This window comes from Triturus cristatus, chromosome 12 (genome assembly GCF_964204655.1).
Source record: "Triturus cristatus chromosome 12, aTriCri1.1, whole genome shotgun sequence".
NCBI classification, from domain to species: Eukaryota; Metazoa; Chordata; class Amphibia; order Caudata; family Salamandridae; genus Triturus; species Triturus cristatus.
This window is the reverse complement of record NC_140595.1, coordinates 644,226,416-644,245,953: the sequence shown is the minus strand read 5'-3', so window position 1 is coordinate 644,245,953 and position 19,538 is coordinate 644,226,416. Positions and strand designations below refer to the sequence as shown.

General features: G+C 43.1%; 1 protein-coding gene across 1 annotated transcript in view; it reads right to left on the bottom strand.

Annotated features, from left to right (window-relative positions):
- The window catches only part of CRISPLD2 (cysteine rich secretory protein LCCL domain containing 2), a 143,577-nt gene that overhangs the window by 71,595 nt on the left and 52,444 nt on the right, over window positions 1–19,538 (bottom strand). The window contains exons 3-7 of the mRNA XM_085638618.1: window positions 17,274–17,392; window positions 14,796–14,928; window positions 12,677–12,792; window positions 7,965–8,065; window positions 4,969–5,121 (exon numbers count right to left, since the gene is read on the bottom strand). Of these exons, the coding sequence (XP_085494744.1) occupies window positions 4,969–5,121; window positions 7,965–8,065; window positions 12,677–12,792; window positions 14,796–14,928; window positions 17,274–17,392 (622 nt within the window). The remainder of the gene's footprint in view (window positions 1–4,968; window positions 5,122–7,964; window positions 8,066–12,676; window positions 12,793–14,795; window positions 14,929–17,273; window positions 17,393–19,538) is intronic.

Below are 19,538 nucleotides of genomic sequence, written 5' to 3'. Positions count from 1 at the left end.
AATCACTTAATCTCCCCGTGACTACCAAAATGAATGTGTCAGTCTGTAACGTAACTGGTGCTCATGTGAGGTGCTCCGATACCTTCGGGTCGAGTTTGTGCTATATAGAACTCCAAAGAAAAAAGATTCTGAGTACCTTGCATTAAAGCAGATCTCTGTTATAAAGATAAGCAGTAAGCTGGACAACCACATTATTACACTGCTGGGTGTCTATTGAGTGGTGAGACTGTTGTACCCCCACATTTACCCCCGAGTAGCCTGTGACTGCTTGCCATCACTACCAATGAGTCAAGTGCTGAGGTGGTTGTACTTGGCCCAGTTTGCAGAGCCATTGTAGGACAGACTGCGCAATATGAGAGGCAAAAAGCCTCAGCCCACACAACTGTGGACCGGTGGCCTGTTTGCCCCGTAGCTTCCCCACACGGGGTCTGACAGTCGTTTGGCAATCTTCTAAGCAATGTTGTTATTGACATGACTATTAAGATGCGAAAAACATTTCTAAGTATCTCTTCTTAGTACTGACCCTCCAATTGTTACGATTAAGGCCCATACTAAAGCAGTGAGGTGTAGAAAACACTGTTCCCACCTGGCAACTGTTGCTGGAGATTAAAACATTGTGTATGTTCTACATCCTTATCAAAATATTTATGATTCATTACCAACAGATCACATCTCATATTAAATGCAATCCAGCCGCAAAGATATGACGAGCGCAGAATGAAATGGGTGAAGCATACACGGTATCTACAGGATAAACATTCCTTTGCCTGTGGAAGCCACACAGCCACCTCCACATCCCTGTATGGTGAGATCACAGGCATGGACCAAGACATCAAAAGAGACTGTGCATATGCAGATACTTATAGAGAAGACTGACTTTATACTTCAGAGATTCCAGCCAAATGCACAGAATAATGTTATTTCCAAATCTTGCAAACAACAACCTAGATTCTCCTGCTGAATGTTTATTTTCAACTGCACATTACAGTGCATGTTTTTTTACACATTTTAATTCTTCTGAATAGCTTTAAGCTGATGTTCAATCTACTTTATCCTTGGAGCTTGCCCATTAATGCTCAGTATTTACTATAAGACCAGTTCCTTAAACTTCTTCTTACGCGCCAACCGTCGGTGCTGCCAAATGCCAGAGTTGAAAACCCCAATGCTTCCTAGTTCTGATTCCACCATATGACTCTTTTGTCCAATCCCCTACACTGTCTCCTTATCTCAGACTTGTTGGGTTTTTTCAGCCCTACTTCTTTGGTCTCAGCTTAAAACAACTTTAGCTCTCCATTGTCGAAAAAACTATTGTTGTTATATACTTCAAGTGTGCTCTTGTCAGTACACTTCAACCACTGGCTTATTCAGTCCCGCCTCTTTCAGCCATTGACATGAGATAGTGCCAATGACATCTTAGATCAGCCCACAGGCTACTGGCCACTGCCCCAAATGTTATTGGCTGTTTTTATGAGTCCTTCCACGTCTCATGGAATGCTTGCACTGCAGTGGATAAGGGACAATTTTATTTCCCTCTCTCTCTGCCTGCTGTCCCACACTTGTTCTTGTTTTTGTGACTCTAGGCTGCACAAAAGTGCATCCCATCTCACCCCTTACCGCCTCTGTGCTTGGTATACTATAGGACAAAAATCATTCCAGCTGTCTGACTGTACATGAACATGCTTCAGCACACGTAGTTGGAAATGTAGGATTGTTTCTTTTTTTGCCATAACGTATGTCAAAGCAAACAAGCATTGGCAAAGTTTATAACCCTGCTGGCATATGTTAAAGACCGATTGGCTTTGCAAATGCTTCTTTCCGTTGTCACTGTTTCCTAAGTTTCTCAGTCACCTTTCTCAACTGTCCGCCTTTCACCTCTCTCCTTCTGGGTAAAAATGACCACCAGCACAAAATTAAGCACTGATGCCCACTATATCATATTGAGGAGTTAAAGCGCTGTAAATACAGCTAGGGTGGTTAAATACCTCTGAGAGATGTTTCTACTTCTTATTAATATTAAGGTCGATTCAGGCATGGTGCTGGCCTCTTCCTTCGGCTCGTGTTATTTCAGCACGCTTTCTCATCAGGAATATTTGTTTAGTATTAATGTACATGCTTTGAATAATCTTTACTATTTATGTCGGATGAGGTTTGCTGTTTTTCTCCTAAAGCATCATTCCAAGTGGTGTGTAAAGTGTACAAACGGTTCTGCGTCTGGTTTCACACTTTGCACCAATTGTGAGATTAGTATAAATTGCACTCACTGTCGAAATTTTCGTGTGCAATTCCCCCCATGCAACATCCAGACAAAATAGTGCAGGCAAAACAATGCGGCGGGGATATACCATCGTGCACAAAAGTTGTCGCAAAGACGGGCTCTGCACTGTTTTGTGTTTTCCCCTTTTGAAACCACAAGACATGATACCGTGTGCAAACGGCATTTCATTACCCGGTGGTTTTGCGTCAATGACCATCACAGCTATCCAAGTGAACATTCGTTCAAATCCGGACAGTCCAGCTCATTGATTTTCTGCGCCCCCCCCCCCCCCCCCTGTTGTCATCAATCTCTGTTCCCCTCCCTTGGTGGTATTTAGACCGAGGGCATCCGCAAGGCGCTTCAAAAGCCATATATTCCGGCTGTGACAGGAGGCAGCTCAGAGGCCAAACGAGTCTGTTCTTTGAGTGTTTCTCCATCTGGGTCTACTGTCCAACTCAGGCGGCATCTGTCTATTTTTTTCTCTTGCTCAGTGAACCGGTTCTGTTTCCGATTCTCGCTTCCTGTAGCTGACCATTCTGAGAAATCGTCACTTGTCTACAGTGTAAGCAGCAAGTGGCTTCAAGAGCTTCCCAGCGACTGATTGACGTCGGTCGTTCCAGGCCAGCGCCATCTCCTTCCATATAACCTGCCCCTTGACCTATGGCCTTCTGCTCAGTGTGTTTTGTATTGCGGCCGTGTCCGGATATCCCGGAAGAGGCCACAAGCCAGGGCTATAGCCTACACTCTGCACCTCGTCTCTATGATCCAGGCCGTCACAAATGCCCTCCCTCCTGACAGGCAGCCGAAGGCCCCCACACCCTCGCCCTTTTGACCCCGAGTAAGCGCATGACTTCCAAGTTCATTTGTAGCAAAGAATTTGACCTTAACTTTTCTCTGTGGAATGGGTAAAAAAAAACACAGAGGCTCCCAGTTTCAAGCCTTATGGTCTCGCAATATTGGTGCCAATTCGGGGCAGTTGGGTAGCAGTCAGCACCCCTAGTTTGGCCCTAGGCACCTCTAGCAATCACCTTAGTGTGAGCTCAGGGTTCCTGAAGTCAGTGGCAGGAAGAGAGGAACAGAAATTAACAGGACTCCAGGCTACTCATTGAATGTGCGCGTAATTTTCGGAAAGTGAAATCATTGGGGAAGACAGAGACTACAGTTACTGTATCTTTTGGTTTTTTACCGGGAAGGTGAAAGACCACCTTGGTGAGCTCCAGATTCTGAGTTTTTAGGATAAAATTAAAGTTTAATGTGTAGGATCAATTTCACCCCATGGAAAAACATGGCTTCCCTCTTAACAGCTAAATTCCTGTTCAATTTCCTCTAACTGCAGGAGTTCGCATAGAATAAAAAACAGGTTTAAGTGAAAATTTCTTTCAACTTAGCATCAGAAATAGGGGTTTGACATTCCGATTTGAAATGAACCATGAAACTCAGAATGGAGTTGCTATTACCTTAATCCCTCACAAGGAAATAGGAGGATGCTGACGGGCAAGAGAGACAGACAAGAGGTAAAGTCTGTGATGCCATTGGCTGTCAAAGGATGTATGATGTCACTATTAGTACCCATCCAGGGCCGGACAGGCCGTAGCAGGCACCGGGCATTTCCCCGGTGGGCCACCAGGGTTGGGGGACGGTCTGGGCCACTGGGGGCCGATTTTATTACATGGCCGTTTTTGCAGCATAGCCGCAATATCGGCCACTGTAACGAAATCGTCTGCAACCGGCCGTGGCAAACAGCTCGGCTGCAACCCCAACCCGGGGTGGGGGCGGTGTTGATTGGCCAGGCACTCTGCCACGGCCGGTTTTGGTTCCCTGTCCAGCCCTGTACCCATCACATTTTGGGGACTCTGCTCCCATGCTCCCCAGAAATTCATACTCCCGCCACAAACTTGTGTTTTTTTAGGGGAGGGTGGCATTTCTGAACATTCATGACAGATGCCTTGATAAGTAGTAACCCAAGAACAAGATCACCTGAACGTGAGTAGAAATACCCCGGCTCTCATTAGACCCTCCTCAGCCAAGGCATGAGGTGCACGACTTCCAACCTGAATGGTGCTCTGATGCCTTTCGGATTGGTCTGCGCTAAACAAATACTGCACACAGTCTCAGAAAATTTAACTGCAAGGAATCTTCAATGGAATCCCTCATTACTCATAGTTGGGGCCTAGGTCTTTGGAGCTAAGTTCACAAAAGTGGTGATGGGGGAGAGGGCAGGTGTAGAATGTTCTTGGAACCCTCCTCAAGGAAAGACAGAAGATTTTCAAGGCAGGATAGGGTCATGAGGTGTAGGTAGGGAAGTGCCAGGATGGATGTGTCAGTGTCTATTTCCTTCCTAATCAGAAGTAGAGAGGCCTACAAAACAGACCGGGGGCTGTGGCATTGCCATTGCAGGTCTAGAGTAACATTAGGAGACCTATTTCTAGCCCCACAGGTCCTTCAGATGACGTGATGTACCAGTCTCTTCCCAAACCTAACCAGCCCTTCTATTCCACTGGTCTGTAGAGCAACATTATAAATTTCTCCATTGACCAGTCAGCCTCTGATATTTATAATTCCAGTAAAGTAGGATCAGTGGTTCATACCCTTTGCTTTTAGACACTTTCTCTTTCAGAGTTGGGTTAGTAATCAGTGTGCACCGTACATGGTTGACGATTATTACTCAACAGCAATACCCCCCACGGCGATCCATACAATGCGGGCGTGCTTACTCATGTAACTGGTGGTAGTGGTTTTCTTGGGCTTCGTCACTTTCTCCTCCACCCAGACGTGTGTCTCCTCTGGCTGTTGTGGGGTTTGTGGGACTTGCGGCACTTCCACCTCATTGTTCTCATCTCTCTCGGTCTTTGAAATGTGCCTGTCATCTTAAGGACAAAACAACATCATTTACTGATTGAACACAGTGTCTTGAGTTCCTGCTACAGATACCTGGGCACAACATGTTTGGTACAGCTTCCAATTCAACAAGGTATCTCAAATAGTTAATGCACATGCACCACAGATCAACCTCTAAACCCGCAGAATGCAAACTCAAATCATAACAGGGCCTACTCAGTCAATGATACGCCCGAGGTTGTTAAAATCTATTCAGTTCCACTGTTCAAAAGTCCCAACATGCCATCAAGGGGTAAAGAAACAAATCTGCTTATTCTATAGTATTTCTCCAGGTCATGGCGCCTTTTTGAATAAATCAAAATTAAATGCTGAAATTGTACAATGCAAATATTTTTTAAAAAGCAACAGTCTTCTCTTTCAGATAGAATTTAGCACAGATTAAATAGCATCCCAAGGTAGCCTTCTTTGGGCAACACAAGCAAGCACAGGCACAAACCCAGTTTATACGCATGGCCACTGGAATGATGTGATAGGGGAGGGACATATTATGCAGCATAGTTGAGTAAATTATTTGTCAAGAAAAGGGCATTATGCAGCGAAATGTGGCACATTATGTGATAGTATTATTTTATTAATGTGTCATTACACTTGTTAGCATTGTCTGGGCATGGGCTGCACCTCATTGGCACCAGATTAACACCAATATATAGCAATAAGCAACAGAAAGGTGACCAGTCAACCTTTGTAAAAGGCCTTGCACTGTGCAGCAACGTGTCGCTGCGTTTTTAGTAACTTTTTAACTGTCTGACCTAGAAACAATTTTTTTTAAATCTGAAGATTATGCAGCAGATGATGGATTATCTGGCAAATGCGGCAAATTCAGAATTATGCGGAAAATGCCAAGGCTGCACAATCGCATAATTCCAGTGGCCCTGCTTATATGTGTCTTCGTTGGTGTAATTGAAACAGAAAGGCATACAAATAAAAAGGCGTGAGCTGTGCATGCATACTCTCGCGAGATGTCCACTCCAACTTCATAAACCTTGAATAAGAGTCTAGCTGGCGGCATCAAACTTGCAGAGAAATACAGTTTTGAAAGTGTAGCATGTCAGCTGACGATCAAGGTGTTTTGAGAAGAGGAAAAAGCTTTAAAAGGCCTCAGGCCACCTCGAGGTTCCACAGTGACCAGAGCAGCCACCAGACCAGGAACACATTCCCCGCAGAACATCACACCCCTACATAGAAGGTTATCAAGCCACACACTAATCATAACAACAGATGAGCTTAATAACTCTGAGATCTGTGTGGCTCAAACATACTAGACTTCCTGTATTTACAGATTCACCTGCTGACAGCAGCAACGAAATCCAATTGTAGTGTTGAAAATCTAAATCTTTTTAAATAGATCTTCTAATATATTTCTTGAATGTCAGCAGATCCCGAATATTTCAGAGTATGCAAGAAATGAAATTTGTATACCGGAAGCCAAGGCCAGAAATAGATTGCTTGGACATGGTTTGGTGTATTAGGGTGTTTATTTCTAACATTTGCAACATTTGTCACACCTAAGTGCCACCTTTCAGAAAATTCTGTGGCGCGCTTGTCACTTAAGACTGATCAGCAGTAGGCAGGACTATTATGGAGAAGAAGATGAGTGAGCCATTGTCTTTCGGAGGCAAGTTGGGCTTGAACAGAGTCTGTTGCATGCATTAAAACATTCACTTTCTGAATACTATATAATCACTTCCTGAATACTGTATAATGATAGAGCCCGTACCAATATAATACTAAATACTCCATCAGAGTGTGTAGCAGTTTCATAAAGCTACTATCAGATCTAACGCTACAACGTGCATCAGATATACATTTTATTTCAATATAAACGGGAATCATTTACAGGCGAGTTAACCCAAATTGCATTTAAAATTAACTGGAAGGACAAGGAACAGGAAAAAAGATCTGATAACTTTTTTTTTTGGGGGGGGGGATATTGCCTATGATCGACTGTATTGCCGATGTAGATACAAAGTGTGGAGTTTTTTTTACGCCTGTTACTGTGGAAAACAATATTGTGAGCATGCAAGAAGATACGAGTTATTTCATAATCATGTAGGACATAGATAGTGCTTGGCTCGGGAGGTACGCGTAGTAGTGGTGTTTGTAAATGATGTTTTATGGAATACTCAGGTTGTTTCTGAAAGTTTATGAATTTACGGTCTAATATGTCTTTAATATTAGGAACAACACTCATTTTATCAGTCTCAGAGGATAAATGGCTGAGCTGTCTGAACTGTAGGGGCGTGTACAGGTAAAAACAGCAAGCAACTAAAAAGCGTAATATAAAACTGGGGGTGATCTCTACTACATAAAATAAGAATGCATTAGAAGTAAAATGTCAGTATAGTTCCAAGGAACAGGTGGCTGGCTAGAGTGTCTTTCAAACCCAAAATAGGAAGTACAGGGACTGATTGAGTTTGTGTCTTCTTGCTACCTTATTGGGTCAGCTGCAGCATATACTTTGTTCCTGCATTGCTTTATTGTCCAGTGGCCCTCGTCATAGGACACTTTCCTCCTGTTTCCTCTTGCCTGTGGTTTTCATAAACTTGGCTGTTCTGAAGCAGCAATTAATGCTCATATCTGAGCCCTACAGCGCCTGTGTCAGACGTATGTACCCAGGGTGACGAGCAGCCATTTTAAGCGACTGAAGTCAAAATGCTCATTTGAGGGAAGTGGGCCCTGTTTTCATTAGGTAGTTGGTCTCTGGATTTGCGTCAGAGGCATGGCAAGCTATTCGTGCAGGAGCGACTTTAATCCTTTTCACATTAACTGAATAGGTAGTAAGAGTAGATATACAGATCCTAACACACCGTACCTTTGTAGCAAAGGTTGTCCTTGCAGTTCCCGCCATAACTGGGTGGACATTCAGAGCATGGGCGGCCATTCTTGTAAGGAGCTTCTCCAATCCAGTTTCCTCTGTGAAAATGAAATCACAAAAACATTGCTCAGATGCATAGATTTTGACAGAAGGCACGGAATTACAACTCAGTCCAGCGTGCCCCTTTCCCACAGGCATACAAAAATATGCTTCTTGTTCTTCTTAGTGTACAGTTTTTTGTCAGCAGTCAGATTTTGCTTTGCAGTGCATGAGGAATTACTTTCTCTCTACCTGTATGTCACTTCCTGACACCCTCTTTCACACCCCCATTGCATCGCTCAGCACTTGCTGTCCTCCCATCCCCCTCATGCTCAGGCCAATGCAGCTCTCAGTGGGAAGCCATGTTTAAATGGTTTCTAAACCATTCCAAGATGGCCACTTGTGCTTTCCCAGGTTCATATGCAAGTTGACTTTCTAGGAAAGGATTGTGTTCTGGTTTAAGAAATATAATTCATGGATTGCATACGTATGTGCTGCAGCCGTCTTGGAATTCTTTTTCTTAAAGAAAAAACATTCAGAGATGGTTGTCATGCATGTGTGCGCACACCCAGAGGCCAACATGGACTATTTTGTATTGAAGCAAAATATAAACCATTCCAAGATTGCTGTTGCACATGCGTGTCCACACAGGTTAGCCATCTTTGACTGAATTTTCTTTTACTTTAAAAAACATCATTCCAAGATGGCTGCCATGTATAAATGTCCACACAGGGTGGCTTTCTGACTAAAAGCAAGCACCGGCAAAGCCTATATGCCTGCACTGCTGTGTCAAAGGCAAGCCTTATTTGCTTTGCCAATGATTGCTGTACTTTGTTAGTGTTTTTGTTTCTCCGCAACTACTGCTTGAGCATGATTGTTTGTGTGTGCCATTCTTTCTAGTAAGGAAAACTTCCTTGTGTTACTCCTGAGCCTATTCTCGACTAGTCTTCTTGTCAAGATCTCAATAGTAACTTCTAAGCAGAAATAGACTCATTTTCTGTACCCTATAAATACCCAAGATGTACTTTAATGTGATATATGCATCCTAATTTCTAATCAAACTTTCCTTCCTCTTAATGAAAAGGTTTGGCTATGTGCTACCCCTTCCTCCACACTTCTTATGAAAACTGTAAAGATTAGTGTCCTTGCTTAACAGCAGTTTTTCTACAAATTCCACCAGAGCGTTTTGGGGTGTAAGTTAGGCATTTAATCAAGTGTAGCCCAAACATGCCCAATCTTTAGGGACTATCCACAAATGTACCATTGTTTTGACAATCCCTTGGGTTTGCCATCTTTGGAACACCTGTCAGGACATGGCATGTTCATAATGTACCAAGAGTTAGTGCACTTTACACACATAGAGAATATAGTGAAGTACGTATATTTTACCTCTGTGAATTGCAGGCAATCTTGTATTAATTCAAAGCAGCATTTCCATGCATAAGTATCATTGACATAAACTTGAAAAGGGTTAGTGCATCGAACCCTAAATGTGCCATGTCCTAATGTCAACAGGGAATGTAGATGTGTGCATAGGTGTTTGCAAAGTGGTTTACAAGGGGAGCCCTGAGAGGAGTTTTTTGATTGTTACAATGGGGAATAACATTAATGTGTGGCAAGACTTATTGTCACTGCTTAATTTGAGCTGGTGGTTGCAGGTGGGGCCTACTAAAAGTAATTTTTGGGTTTGGCACTTATTTTTTCTCAACAAGCTTTGATTCAGAGGAAGCGAGAGAAAAATATTAAAGGGCGAAAGAGAAAGATGGAATAACGCTGACAAAGGGAGAAAGCAGGGATGGAAAATAGTCTGCTAGAATGAGATCAAGACACAGGCAGTGTCTGGTGGCAGTGGTGTAGCAAGGGGGTGGCGGACCATACCGGGTGACACGAGTTTGGGGGCAGCGGCATCCTCCTACCCCCCCCTCGTACCGTCACAGGACAGCAGACACGTGGGAATCACCAGCCCCCCTCTTACCTGCGGCTGTTGCGGGAATCCGCCAGCACCCCATCCCTGCTCTTACATGCCCCCACAGGCGGCAAACGCCGGGCTGTCATGGGCGGCCAAAGGTCTAGCTTACTCTACTGTCTCAGTTGTGGATTAAAGAGCATGAGATGGAATTAAATCTATGCAGCATTGGTATCTGGTACCCCAACCTTTAATAGTGTCGGCTGCAGGCTTCTGAACATAACTTTGGGCCAAGGCACTTATTCTTTTACAAATTAAGCACTCCATATTGTGCGGAGATGTTGTGTTCTCTGAAGAGGTCAGATACTTTCTGGCTAGCTGGAGGATTGGGGCAGCTCTAATGTTAACAAGGTTTTTGTTCCAGAGGATGGGGCAGAGACCGAGAAGGCCTTTCTTCTATTAGTTTGTTGCTGTTTTTTGTTTGCAGCCTGGTGATGTCCTGGCTTCTGATGTGCCGCTGTGCTCCTAAGAGGGGTCGTTTCTCTACCGGGTATGTTCACGGTCCCTTCCTGAGAACCTTGGAGATGGTGGTCTTGGAGATGGCAATTACACGAAAATAAAGATCGGGGAAGTCAAGGAGACATTATTTTAGCACCCTGGCACCCCTCTTTTGCTACAATCTCAAGAAATGAACTGGAAGTTAGCATGAAAACCAGACACGCCTTGCTGAGTTCAAAATTAAGTTACCCCTGTACATCCAAGCTGGCACACATTTGACTAAGGATGTACAGACATAGGGCTGTGTTTTCCATGAGCATACCCTCCGCAGTAGAAAAAAAAGTTTACCAAACTTAAGTCAACTTTGCAAAATACAGTGAATGCCATTAAGGGGCGAGATTTGCATTTTATTTTGGCTGCTGCGGCCTCATCGCTGCACGCTTCTCTCTCAGAGTATCCGAACTGTTCTCACTGACTAACAGCGTCCATTCTCAAACAGAAGTCCTCCAAAGACACAAAACAGAAACGAGCTGTTCCATTTTCCGCTGGGAGCCGAAAAGCGGGGATGGATTCCGCAAACTTTCCCTGGCATGACTCAGCTTTTCTCCAGAAGCTCGTCCAGTTTCCCGGACCTGATAGAAGGTCGCCTCGCGGCATGGAAGGCGAGCGCCATTGGCTGAACACAGAGCTTTTTAAAGGCTCTTTCCATTGGGCCCCCTGCGTCTGCTCACATGAGACTGGATAATAGAAGCACCATTCACTACGGAGTCTCAGAAGGCCATTTTCAATTTCTCACGTTTGCTGTCTAGGTAATGTCACCACGAAAAGCCGTTCTGCTATTTTAAGTTATGTATTTTGCTATATGTTATGTTTTCTGCAGTGGCCTCTGTTATGTTCAAGGGAACACCCCCACGCCTACGCAGAGGCACGCGTCTGGTTATCCCCAAACAACAGCCTCTTAGTACAAGCTACCACTGTACAAAACAAATAAGTTATGGTTTGTTATGTTATGCCTTAAGTTAAATTATTTGTTATGTGATGGTTTATGCTATGGGTTGTGTTATGCTTTATGGTATGTTTCGTTGTTTTATGTTATGTGGCATTACTGTTTTTGCTGTTGCATCACAGAAGCCCAAAGCCCGAATACTGCACATGCAGAGTGTAAATTGCCAGAAATTGATTACATTTTGCAAATTGTAGCCGCCTGCTCTTGGCATTTGGTGCCCATCATTCATTACTGTGCACGAGTGGGACACAAAGCATTTGTACATTACCATGCACGTCACGTGGAGATGTGACTGTGCCTTTTAAGCCCGCGACTCCTGAGACTTTGCACTGTGGACACTGCGATTTGTAATGACCCGTGTGAGTTATAATGCACTCTTATGCAGTTGGAATTGGTCTTATCCAATCATGTGTCTTTTTAACGTTATCCAGCCACAGTTATTGTGGGAAATTGACGCCTTGGGATCCTGAATTGTATGGATTTCACCATTGGGATGGTGATTTATTGTTTTTCTGGTTTGTTTGTTTTCATTGTCCTGAACCATTGCTTACCAGTTTGTGGGTTGTATCAGTGGAGGCCTCCATTGGTTTTGTGGCCTACCAACTGAAGCATGCCAAAATGTGTCACTTGTGTGGTTTGTTGATGCGGATGACAGGTTGTTCGCTTCCTTCCATGGGTTGATGTGAGTGGTTAAAACATGTTCTTAGATGAGTGTTGTACGCTAGGCATTCTATCTCTGTGCTGTCAGTATGGGCTACTTGGCGAATGGGGTTTTTCAAAACATTAAAGCAAAAACAAACGTCAAAAACTGTAGCTGTAGCCGGGAAACCAAAAACTTTCATATATAGCACTGAAATGTTACTGCTGCGGATGGAACTTCTGATGAGGTTGGGTGTTGTTTTATTAGAGGACTGGAAGCATTTACATGCGAATTGTATGAATTTTAAATGCATTTTTTAATGTTGGTATATGTGTTACTTGCTCATAGGGATCAAAGGGAGGAGAAGGTGGACTTTTTAAGGATCGCGGTGCCCGGAATATTCACTAGTTTTAGTATGAAAAGAATGTGGTTTGCATTAAGAGAAATTCACAGTGGTGGAATATGTGTGATAGAAAAAACAAACGTGGCATGATAGACCATAGACAAGATTACCTTGATATACCATGATATACATTAACAGAACATACCGTGATCTACCATAGCATGCACAAGAATAAACATAACATAATTCAACCCATGTCTAGGTCATGTATTCTTACTTTGGGGAGTAGTTGCACACCAAGTAGACAGCATTTTCCCATATCTCACCCCAAACGCTCATTTGCTTGCAGACATTCACAGCGCAACCTATCTTGGTGGTTGTTGCCCAGACAATCTGCAAATGAAATGCGTAGAGTCACCATCAAGGAAATGTAAATAGTGGTCAAATAAATTAAGCAGTTCGAAGATCAATACCAGGCAAACGTCACTCGTTAGAGGATGTTTGAGGTTTTGGAATAAATGGCTGAGTTAGGATACACACACAACCATTCCACACAGACCCCTAGACAGGAGATGTCAGTTGTGAGCCCACAGTCTCTGTTAGAGATATTTCTTGGTTGGAGAGCTCCATAGCTGAAGAAATAGTTTATTGGAAAATATCATTATTTTTTTATCCTACAAATCAGATGTTGCTATGGCCTCACTATTTTGTTTGACACAACACGAAACTGTGTTGTTTTCGGTGTACTACACAGGGAGAACACCGTGCATAATATGTCAAGGGACACCTAAGGCTCTCGTCACCCATGGTGTAACTGCTCAACCATAAAAGTGCACAATTTAGCAAAACAACCCTCATTTGTAATCGCAGTGGGATTGCGGCATTTTTGTAAGACTTTGGGGCCTCGGAGGGACTACTTGGGGAGGAGGGGGGAGGGTGCCCACAACTGCTAGGGGTAGAAGGGCATGCAATACACTTCTATTTAGAACATAAAAAAACATGTTCCAAGCACATCTGGAAATGAATGCCCATTTCATACAGAGAATTAGGAAGAAGAGGAGGTAAGTGGAAATAAAGGAGGAAGAAGACAGAAGGAGAGAGGTAAAAAAAAAAGGGACCTGGAGAGAGGAAATGATGAAGGAGAAATAAAATACATGGACTGGGATAGGGGAGAAGGGATTAAATGACGGAACAAATGAAAATAAAATTGATGAAGACTGCAAACACAGGAAATGAAGCGGGAGAAGAGGAGGAAAGAGTTAAGTGGAAGTAACTATGAGTGGAGAAAGTGATGAAGGAATGAAATTGGGAGGAGGAAAGCTAAAGGAACAAAACATGTGACAGGAATGTACTGATTCCTGGCAAAGGAGTTAAAATATGAAATAAGGGGCCAGCAATGAAAGAACGGGATTATGGGTTATTGCAGATGGTATAAGAGCAAACCAATTAAAAAAAAAGAGACGAAACGAGGGTGAAAGAGAGGAAGAGTTGAGAGATAACTGGGGCAGCAAAGGAGGAACAAGCTTGAAGGACAGACCAAGAGAGGATGAGCAAGGAGAAACTGAACAGGAGAGGAGGAGACAGCAAAGAGGTAAAGGGAAATAAGGGGAGAGCAAAGAGAAGAAGGGACATAAGAAATTGGATATGTTGGAGGAACCATGAATGGAGAAAGAAATTAATGGAATGGACAAGAGGAGGAGGAAGGAGATGAAGGGAAAGGCAAGGAGGCAGGAAATGTACGAATGGCTGGGAAATGGGAAAGGAGGACAATATGAATCAGAGGGGACATCAGTGAAGGGGAGAGGTGATAAATAATTGCACCCAACATACGTGCAAAGAGATGAAGAAAGAGACTAGCAAATAATGAAAGAGGTGAAGAGGCGGAGGAGAGAGAGATAACTAGGGTAGCAAGGGAGGGGCAATTTGAAAGTTGGAACAATGTAATTTGAATTGGATGCAGAAAATGAACAAAATAAGAGGATGGAGCTAAGAGATGAAGAGAACAGGAGAGAACTAAAAGAATGAAGAGTGAAGAAAATAGATTAAATCATTGACCAGAGAAGTAGGAGATAGATAAACAGAGGGGCTGTGATTGGGAAACAGGAAAGAGTTGAGAGGTAAAGAAGACATAGACCAGGGGAGAAGAAAAAATAAAGGGAGGGACAGGAGAAGATCATGAGGTAAAGGAATGGCCGAGGTAGAGGCAGGAGATGAAGGGAGGGCCACAAAAGAAGTAATGGAAAACTAGAGTGGCAGAGAATTGCAGGGGGAGCTAAAAGAAAAAGGTGAGGAAATAAAGGGGATGTGCAGAGAAAGGTCAATACCACACCATGTACCCCACTGGGCATGTAACACACGAGAGGACAATCTAGGGGTAGATGATTAGCCAATCTTACCTGAGTGAAGTGAGTGCACATGGGTCCAGAGCACCTCTCCGGGCACCATGGGTTACATTCATGAGGATAGGGATAAGTATAGTCTTTCACCTCATCGTACCAGGACTGGACGTGGAAGGCAGGAGAGCGATACCTGGAATTATGGAAACGCAAGAGGTCACAGAGCCAGCAATGGTGGTAGCATGAGAGTAATGCTCAGTGTTACTGTTCGAGTACAGAACATGCCCATAATTTCACACTAGACATTCAAAATATGTCTTGCTGTTCCATTCATTATTAGAAAAGGCTAATGCCTAGGTTGACTTTTTGGCTCTTATCCAAAGGTATATCATACTTTCAATCATGGACGTTCTTTTTTAACAAACCAATGCAATCTACTGCTCTAGTCTGATTATCTCACTTGATGTCCAATGAGACTGCTCAGCAATCCAAGAATGCAGAAGTTTGAGCAAGAAATGCCAGTGCTGATGGCTCGTGATAGGAAGTTATATGATCCCTCTCTGATAGCATTCAGCTTATCAAACTCAATCAATTATAACATGATGATTAGCCAAACTTTGTATTTAAAAGAACCAATCCAATTGGCCGGGCTGGTGAAATCACACTAGGATAGTGCGGCAGAGATCCTTGAGCAAATGACGCTATTATGGAACCAATGCACTGGGCACTACCTCCGATTTCAAATTTCACGTTGTGCATTCTTTGATTTCAACTGTGAGCATTTTATGATCATTTGTGTATCTGGCCAGAGGACTGCACAATGACTGTGTACCAATATTCTAAGATTCTATCATTCCCATGCTTTCTTCTCTTTACTCACGTCTGTGTTTTTTCAGGATCCTAATTTTCATTCATTTGCATTACAGCATTCCTTGCAATCACATCATAAAATTTGGATGCCACTTTTCTATTCACTCTGCAACTACCAAGCATAGACACCCCCACACAAAAACAGCCTGGATCCTTCTCAAAAGCATGACCTAGCATTGGGGGTAATTGGACATTTTGGAAATGAGCAAGCAAAGGGAGAGATTGGACACATAAAGGAAACACCAACATTGGCACAGTAATATATTTAACCAATAGCGCAAGCCATGTCTTACATATAGAACAGGGATTCCCTGGAAACATTACTAAAATATGTTTTTCAGCAACATTTTGATGAATATGCTTCCATCCAGAGAGGCAAATCTTCAGATGGTGGACTTCAACTAAGAATGACACTCTAAGATGTATCTGCATATCAACAACAAGCTAATGAATGGACACACTGTCTCCAGACAAAATCCCCTCCCCAATCAGCTCCCAAAATGATCAAAGCAATCTGTGACTCTTAGCACTTTTTAGGTCTAGCCTATCCCAGCGCATGCGCTGGTCTGGCGAGACTTATTGAGAGGGCTCCAAAAAGTGCTACCAGGCCAGCCTAGAGCTACAGTGCATGTGCGTGGGCGCGCGCGCCGCGATTACTTTCACTTTCGCGGCCACACGGCCGCTTTAATGTTTGATCGCGATCACTTTCGCGGTCCCTCGGCCGCTTGGCATAGCCAATAGGTCTCGCTTTTGGGACCTTATAAGTATTTAGCTATGCAATTGTTGCATGGCTAAACACTTATAAGGTCCCAAAGGCGAGACCTATTGGCTATGCCAATGCTTGCTTTGGTTAGGGGGACAAGACAGCAACATTTAATTGTAGAAAATCCCAAGATTTGTGCCGTGCTTGGCCATTTGATTTGAAACTCTGAAAGGCATGTTCACTGTCCGCACACCCTCATCAGTGAACATAGGCAACACACTAAAACCAAGTACTGTTTTGTATTATATGGCAGCATTTGTATTTTGCCTCATAAATCTACCAAAGCCATGAAGCACTCCCATCTGTATTTGGGTCCTAAGTGTCCTTTTGGGGTACTTGGTTGGAAAAGTGTTGGATGTAGTATGTCCCATACGGGAGGTGATGGTGAGGTTCAAAGACATGATTCAAACACGGTGTGGCATATATCACTGTTATTAATCATGAAGTGTAAACCGAGTGTGAGATTGGAACCAGTTGTGTAAGCATATACATGTATGGTCATAAGGATGGCTTGTATCATCCAGTGCAACAAACCAACCATTCATGAGTATCAGTGGGATCAACACATGATATAGTAAATGCATAGGATGTTTTGCATTCAGTTCCAAGGTGGAATCCAATCCCCTGAGAATCTCACCTATTGCTTCTTTAGGTGAAACCTTTTTATCAACCCCTCAATGTTGGATGTAGAGTTTACGCTTCCTCTACCATGACAATCTGCAAGATTAACTGAGACTGTCTGACAGGAGCTAATTCTTCCCCCCCCCCTTTTATACACCTTAAGTAAAGCCTTTAATGTCCAGTCTACTATACTAACGGATTCCCCTTTCATCGTTTAGTTTCCTCTTCCACATAATTTGATTTGTGTTTCAGTGAAATTCCTTACTAAAGGGGTAGACTCTTACCTGCCCCAGTGGACTGCGAGGTTTTGGCCAATAGACATGATGAGGCCGGCCGGTCCATGCTCCCATTTGCACTCCTGAGCCCAGGCTTCGGACGAACGCTCCAGCTCATCATCCCAGGTCTGTGTCAGAAATTACATGAGCATCGTTACACCACATACTTCAACTCATTAACAAATTACATAGACACAAAGTTACTGCTAACTTTAAATTGGAAGAGTTTCATTTCATAAGATCACAAAACCAGTGAAATAAAACCATAAATCTAAAATATATGATTAAGTTAAAATAATAATTCTAAACGACAACTTCTAACAAGTTAAATCAACTAAGAAACTAATCACATTATTTATATTAATGATTGAAAAGAAAAGGGAAGATTAATAGAAAAAGAAACAGAAAGAAAGTATAGTCAGAGGAGTAAAGTTGTTTCTGTCTTGTAACATTTTTAACCATGAAACATAAAAATGATAAACACAATTAATTGATTTGCCACCATCTGAAATCAATATGTATAGTTTAATATAAACGTCATACAAAATGCAAGTACAGCACTTACACTATTTTTAAAGACTTCAGTGAGGGTTCAGAACTTTGACAAATAAAGGCTTAGTAAAATCGATTAGCTCACATAAAAGTTTAGATGAAAAGTAAATCAAGGGTGTCCACAGAATATCATGTTATTCCTGATTGTACAGATGCCTAATCTACAGTTGTGCTGCAGCAACAAATGATGGACGGAATGTTGAATGTATCCATTCACCCCCAGACAAGAAATCTGGGTTAAAGCCATCATTCTTTTGCGCACTACCCCACCCGTATGGACCCAGCCATATGCAAATAAGTCTTGACCCAAGCTAGCCTGGCTGATAAGGGTTGATGCCCCGAAACTGGTCCCAGGATGCTTGTTTAGGGTCCTGGCAGGATCTGGCTTGGTATTTCAGGCTGGACTGTTCCTATAAGGAGCAGGGTCAAGACTGATTTGCATATGGCTTGGTCTAAACTGGGGTGGCATGATGAGCAAAAGAACGATGGACTTAACCCATATCTCTTGACTGGGGTAGAATGGCTGATTAATTCAGCATTCAGTCTTTCATTTGTTTGTGTAGCACTTTTCACCCTAGGTGGGATGGGTATGCCCAGACATGGGTCCCTTGCTCACTGTGCCACTGGATTCAAGCTAGCCTGGCTGATGAGGGGTGATGCCCCAAAACCGGTTCCAGGATGCTTGTTTCCAGACCAGGGAAGACTTGGCTTGGCAGTTGGGGCTGGACTGTTCCCACGAGGGACAGAGTCAAGACTGATTTGCATATGGCTGGGTCAGAACTAGGGTGGCGAAGTGAGTTAAAGAACGATGATGGGTTTAACCCAGATCTAATAGTGAATGGGGGTGAGTGTCTGAAAAGTTTCCACGCTCAGTCCTTCATCTCCTTGTGTTTGCTTTGTTTGCCCTAAGATGGCAAGGTATGCCCAGACATGGGTCCCTAGCTCACTTTGCCACTGGATTCATGCTAGCCTGGCTGATGAGGGGGTGTTACTCCAAAACAGGTCCAGGATGCTTGTTTCCAGTCCAGGGAAGACCTGGATTGGCAGTTAGGGCTGGACCATTCCCATGAGGAGCACCGTCAAGACTGATTTGCATATGGCTGTGTCTAAACTGGGGTGGCATTGTGATCAAAAGAATGAAGGATTTAACCCATATCTCTTGACTGGGGGTGAATGTTTGATTTATTCAGCATTCCCTCCATCATTTGTTTGCGGAGCACTAATCTACAGTTGTGGTACACCCAATTTCACCAAGCTTTAAAAGAAGTATTGACAGCATTTTCCCAATTAGAAGTATTAATTTCCAAGTTAACAACCAACAAGAATTCCACTAATTTGCCCTTCATTTGAGAGCCAGGCAGCATGCTATTATAATTACTGATGCTAATGAGTGAAATGAGGCGCCGGGAGATAAAGAGATTTACCAAGAATCAACAAAGGGCTCAATTGTGCAACTTGACTAGATTTCATCCTGCCATGTCCAACTTAGATCTGGGTAATCATAAAATGTATTAAAATGTTGGCAACTCCACTTAAGATGATGAAGCGTCAGACCATAAAGATTCGATATTTTCATGTGGCACTTAAAAGAACTGCAGATATCTGAAATGTATCCTGCTCACCATATAAGAATTTTCCCTCTGCTTCTTTTCATTAATTAGACCATTCTGCCCATGGCTGGTAGAATGTTCTAATATTCATACGATAGGATACCACAGAAAG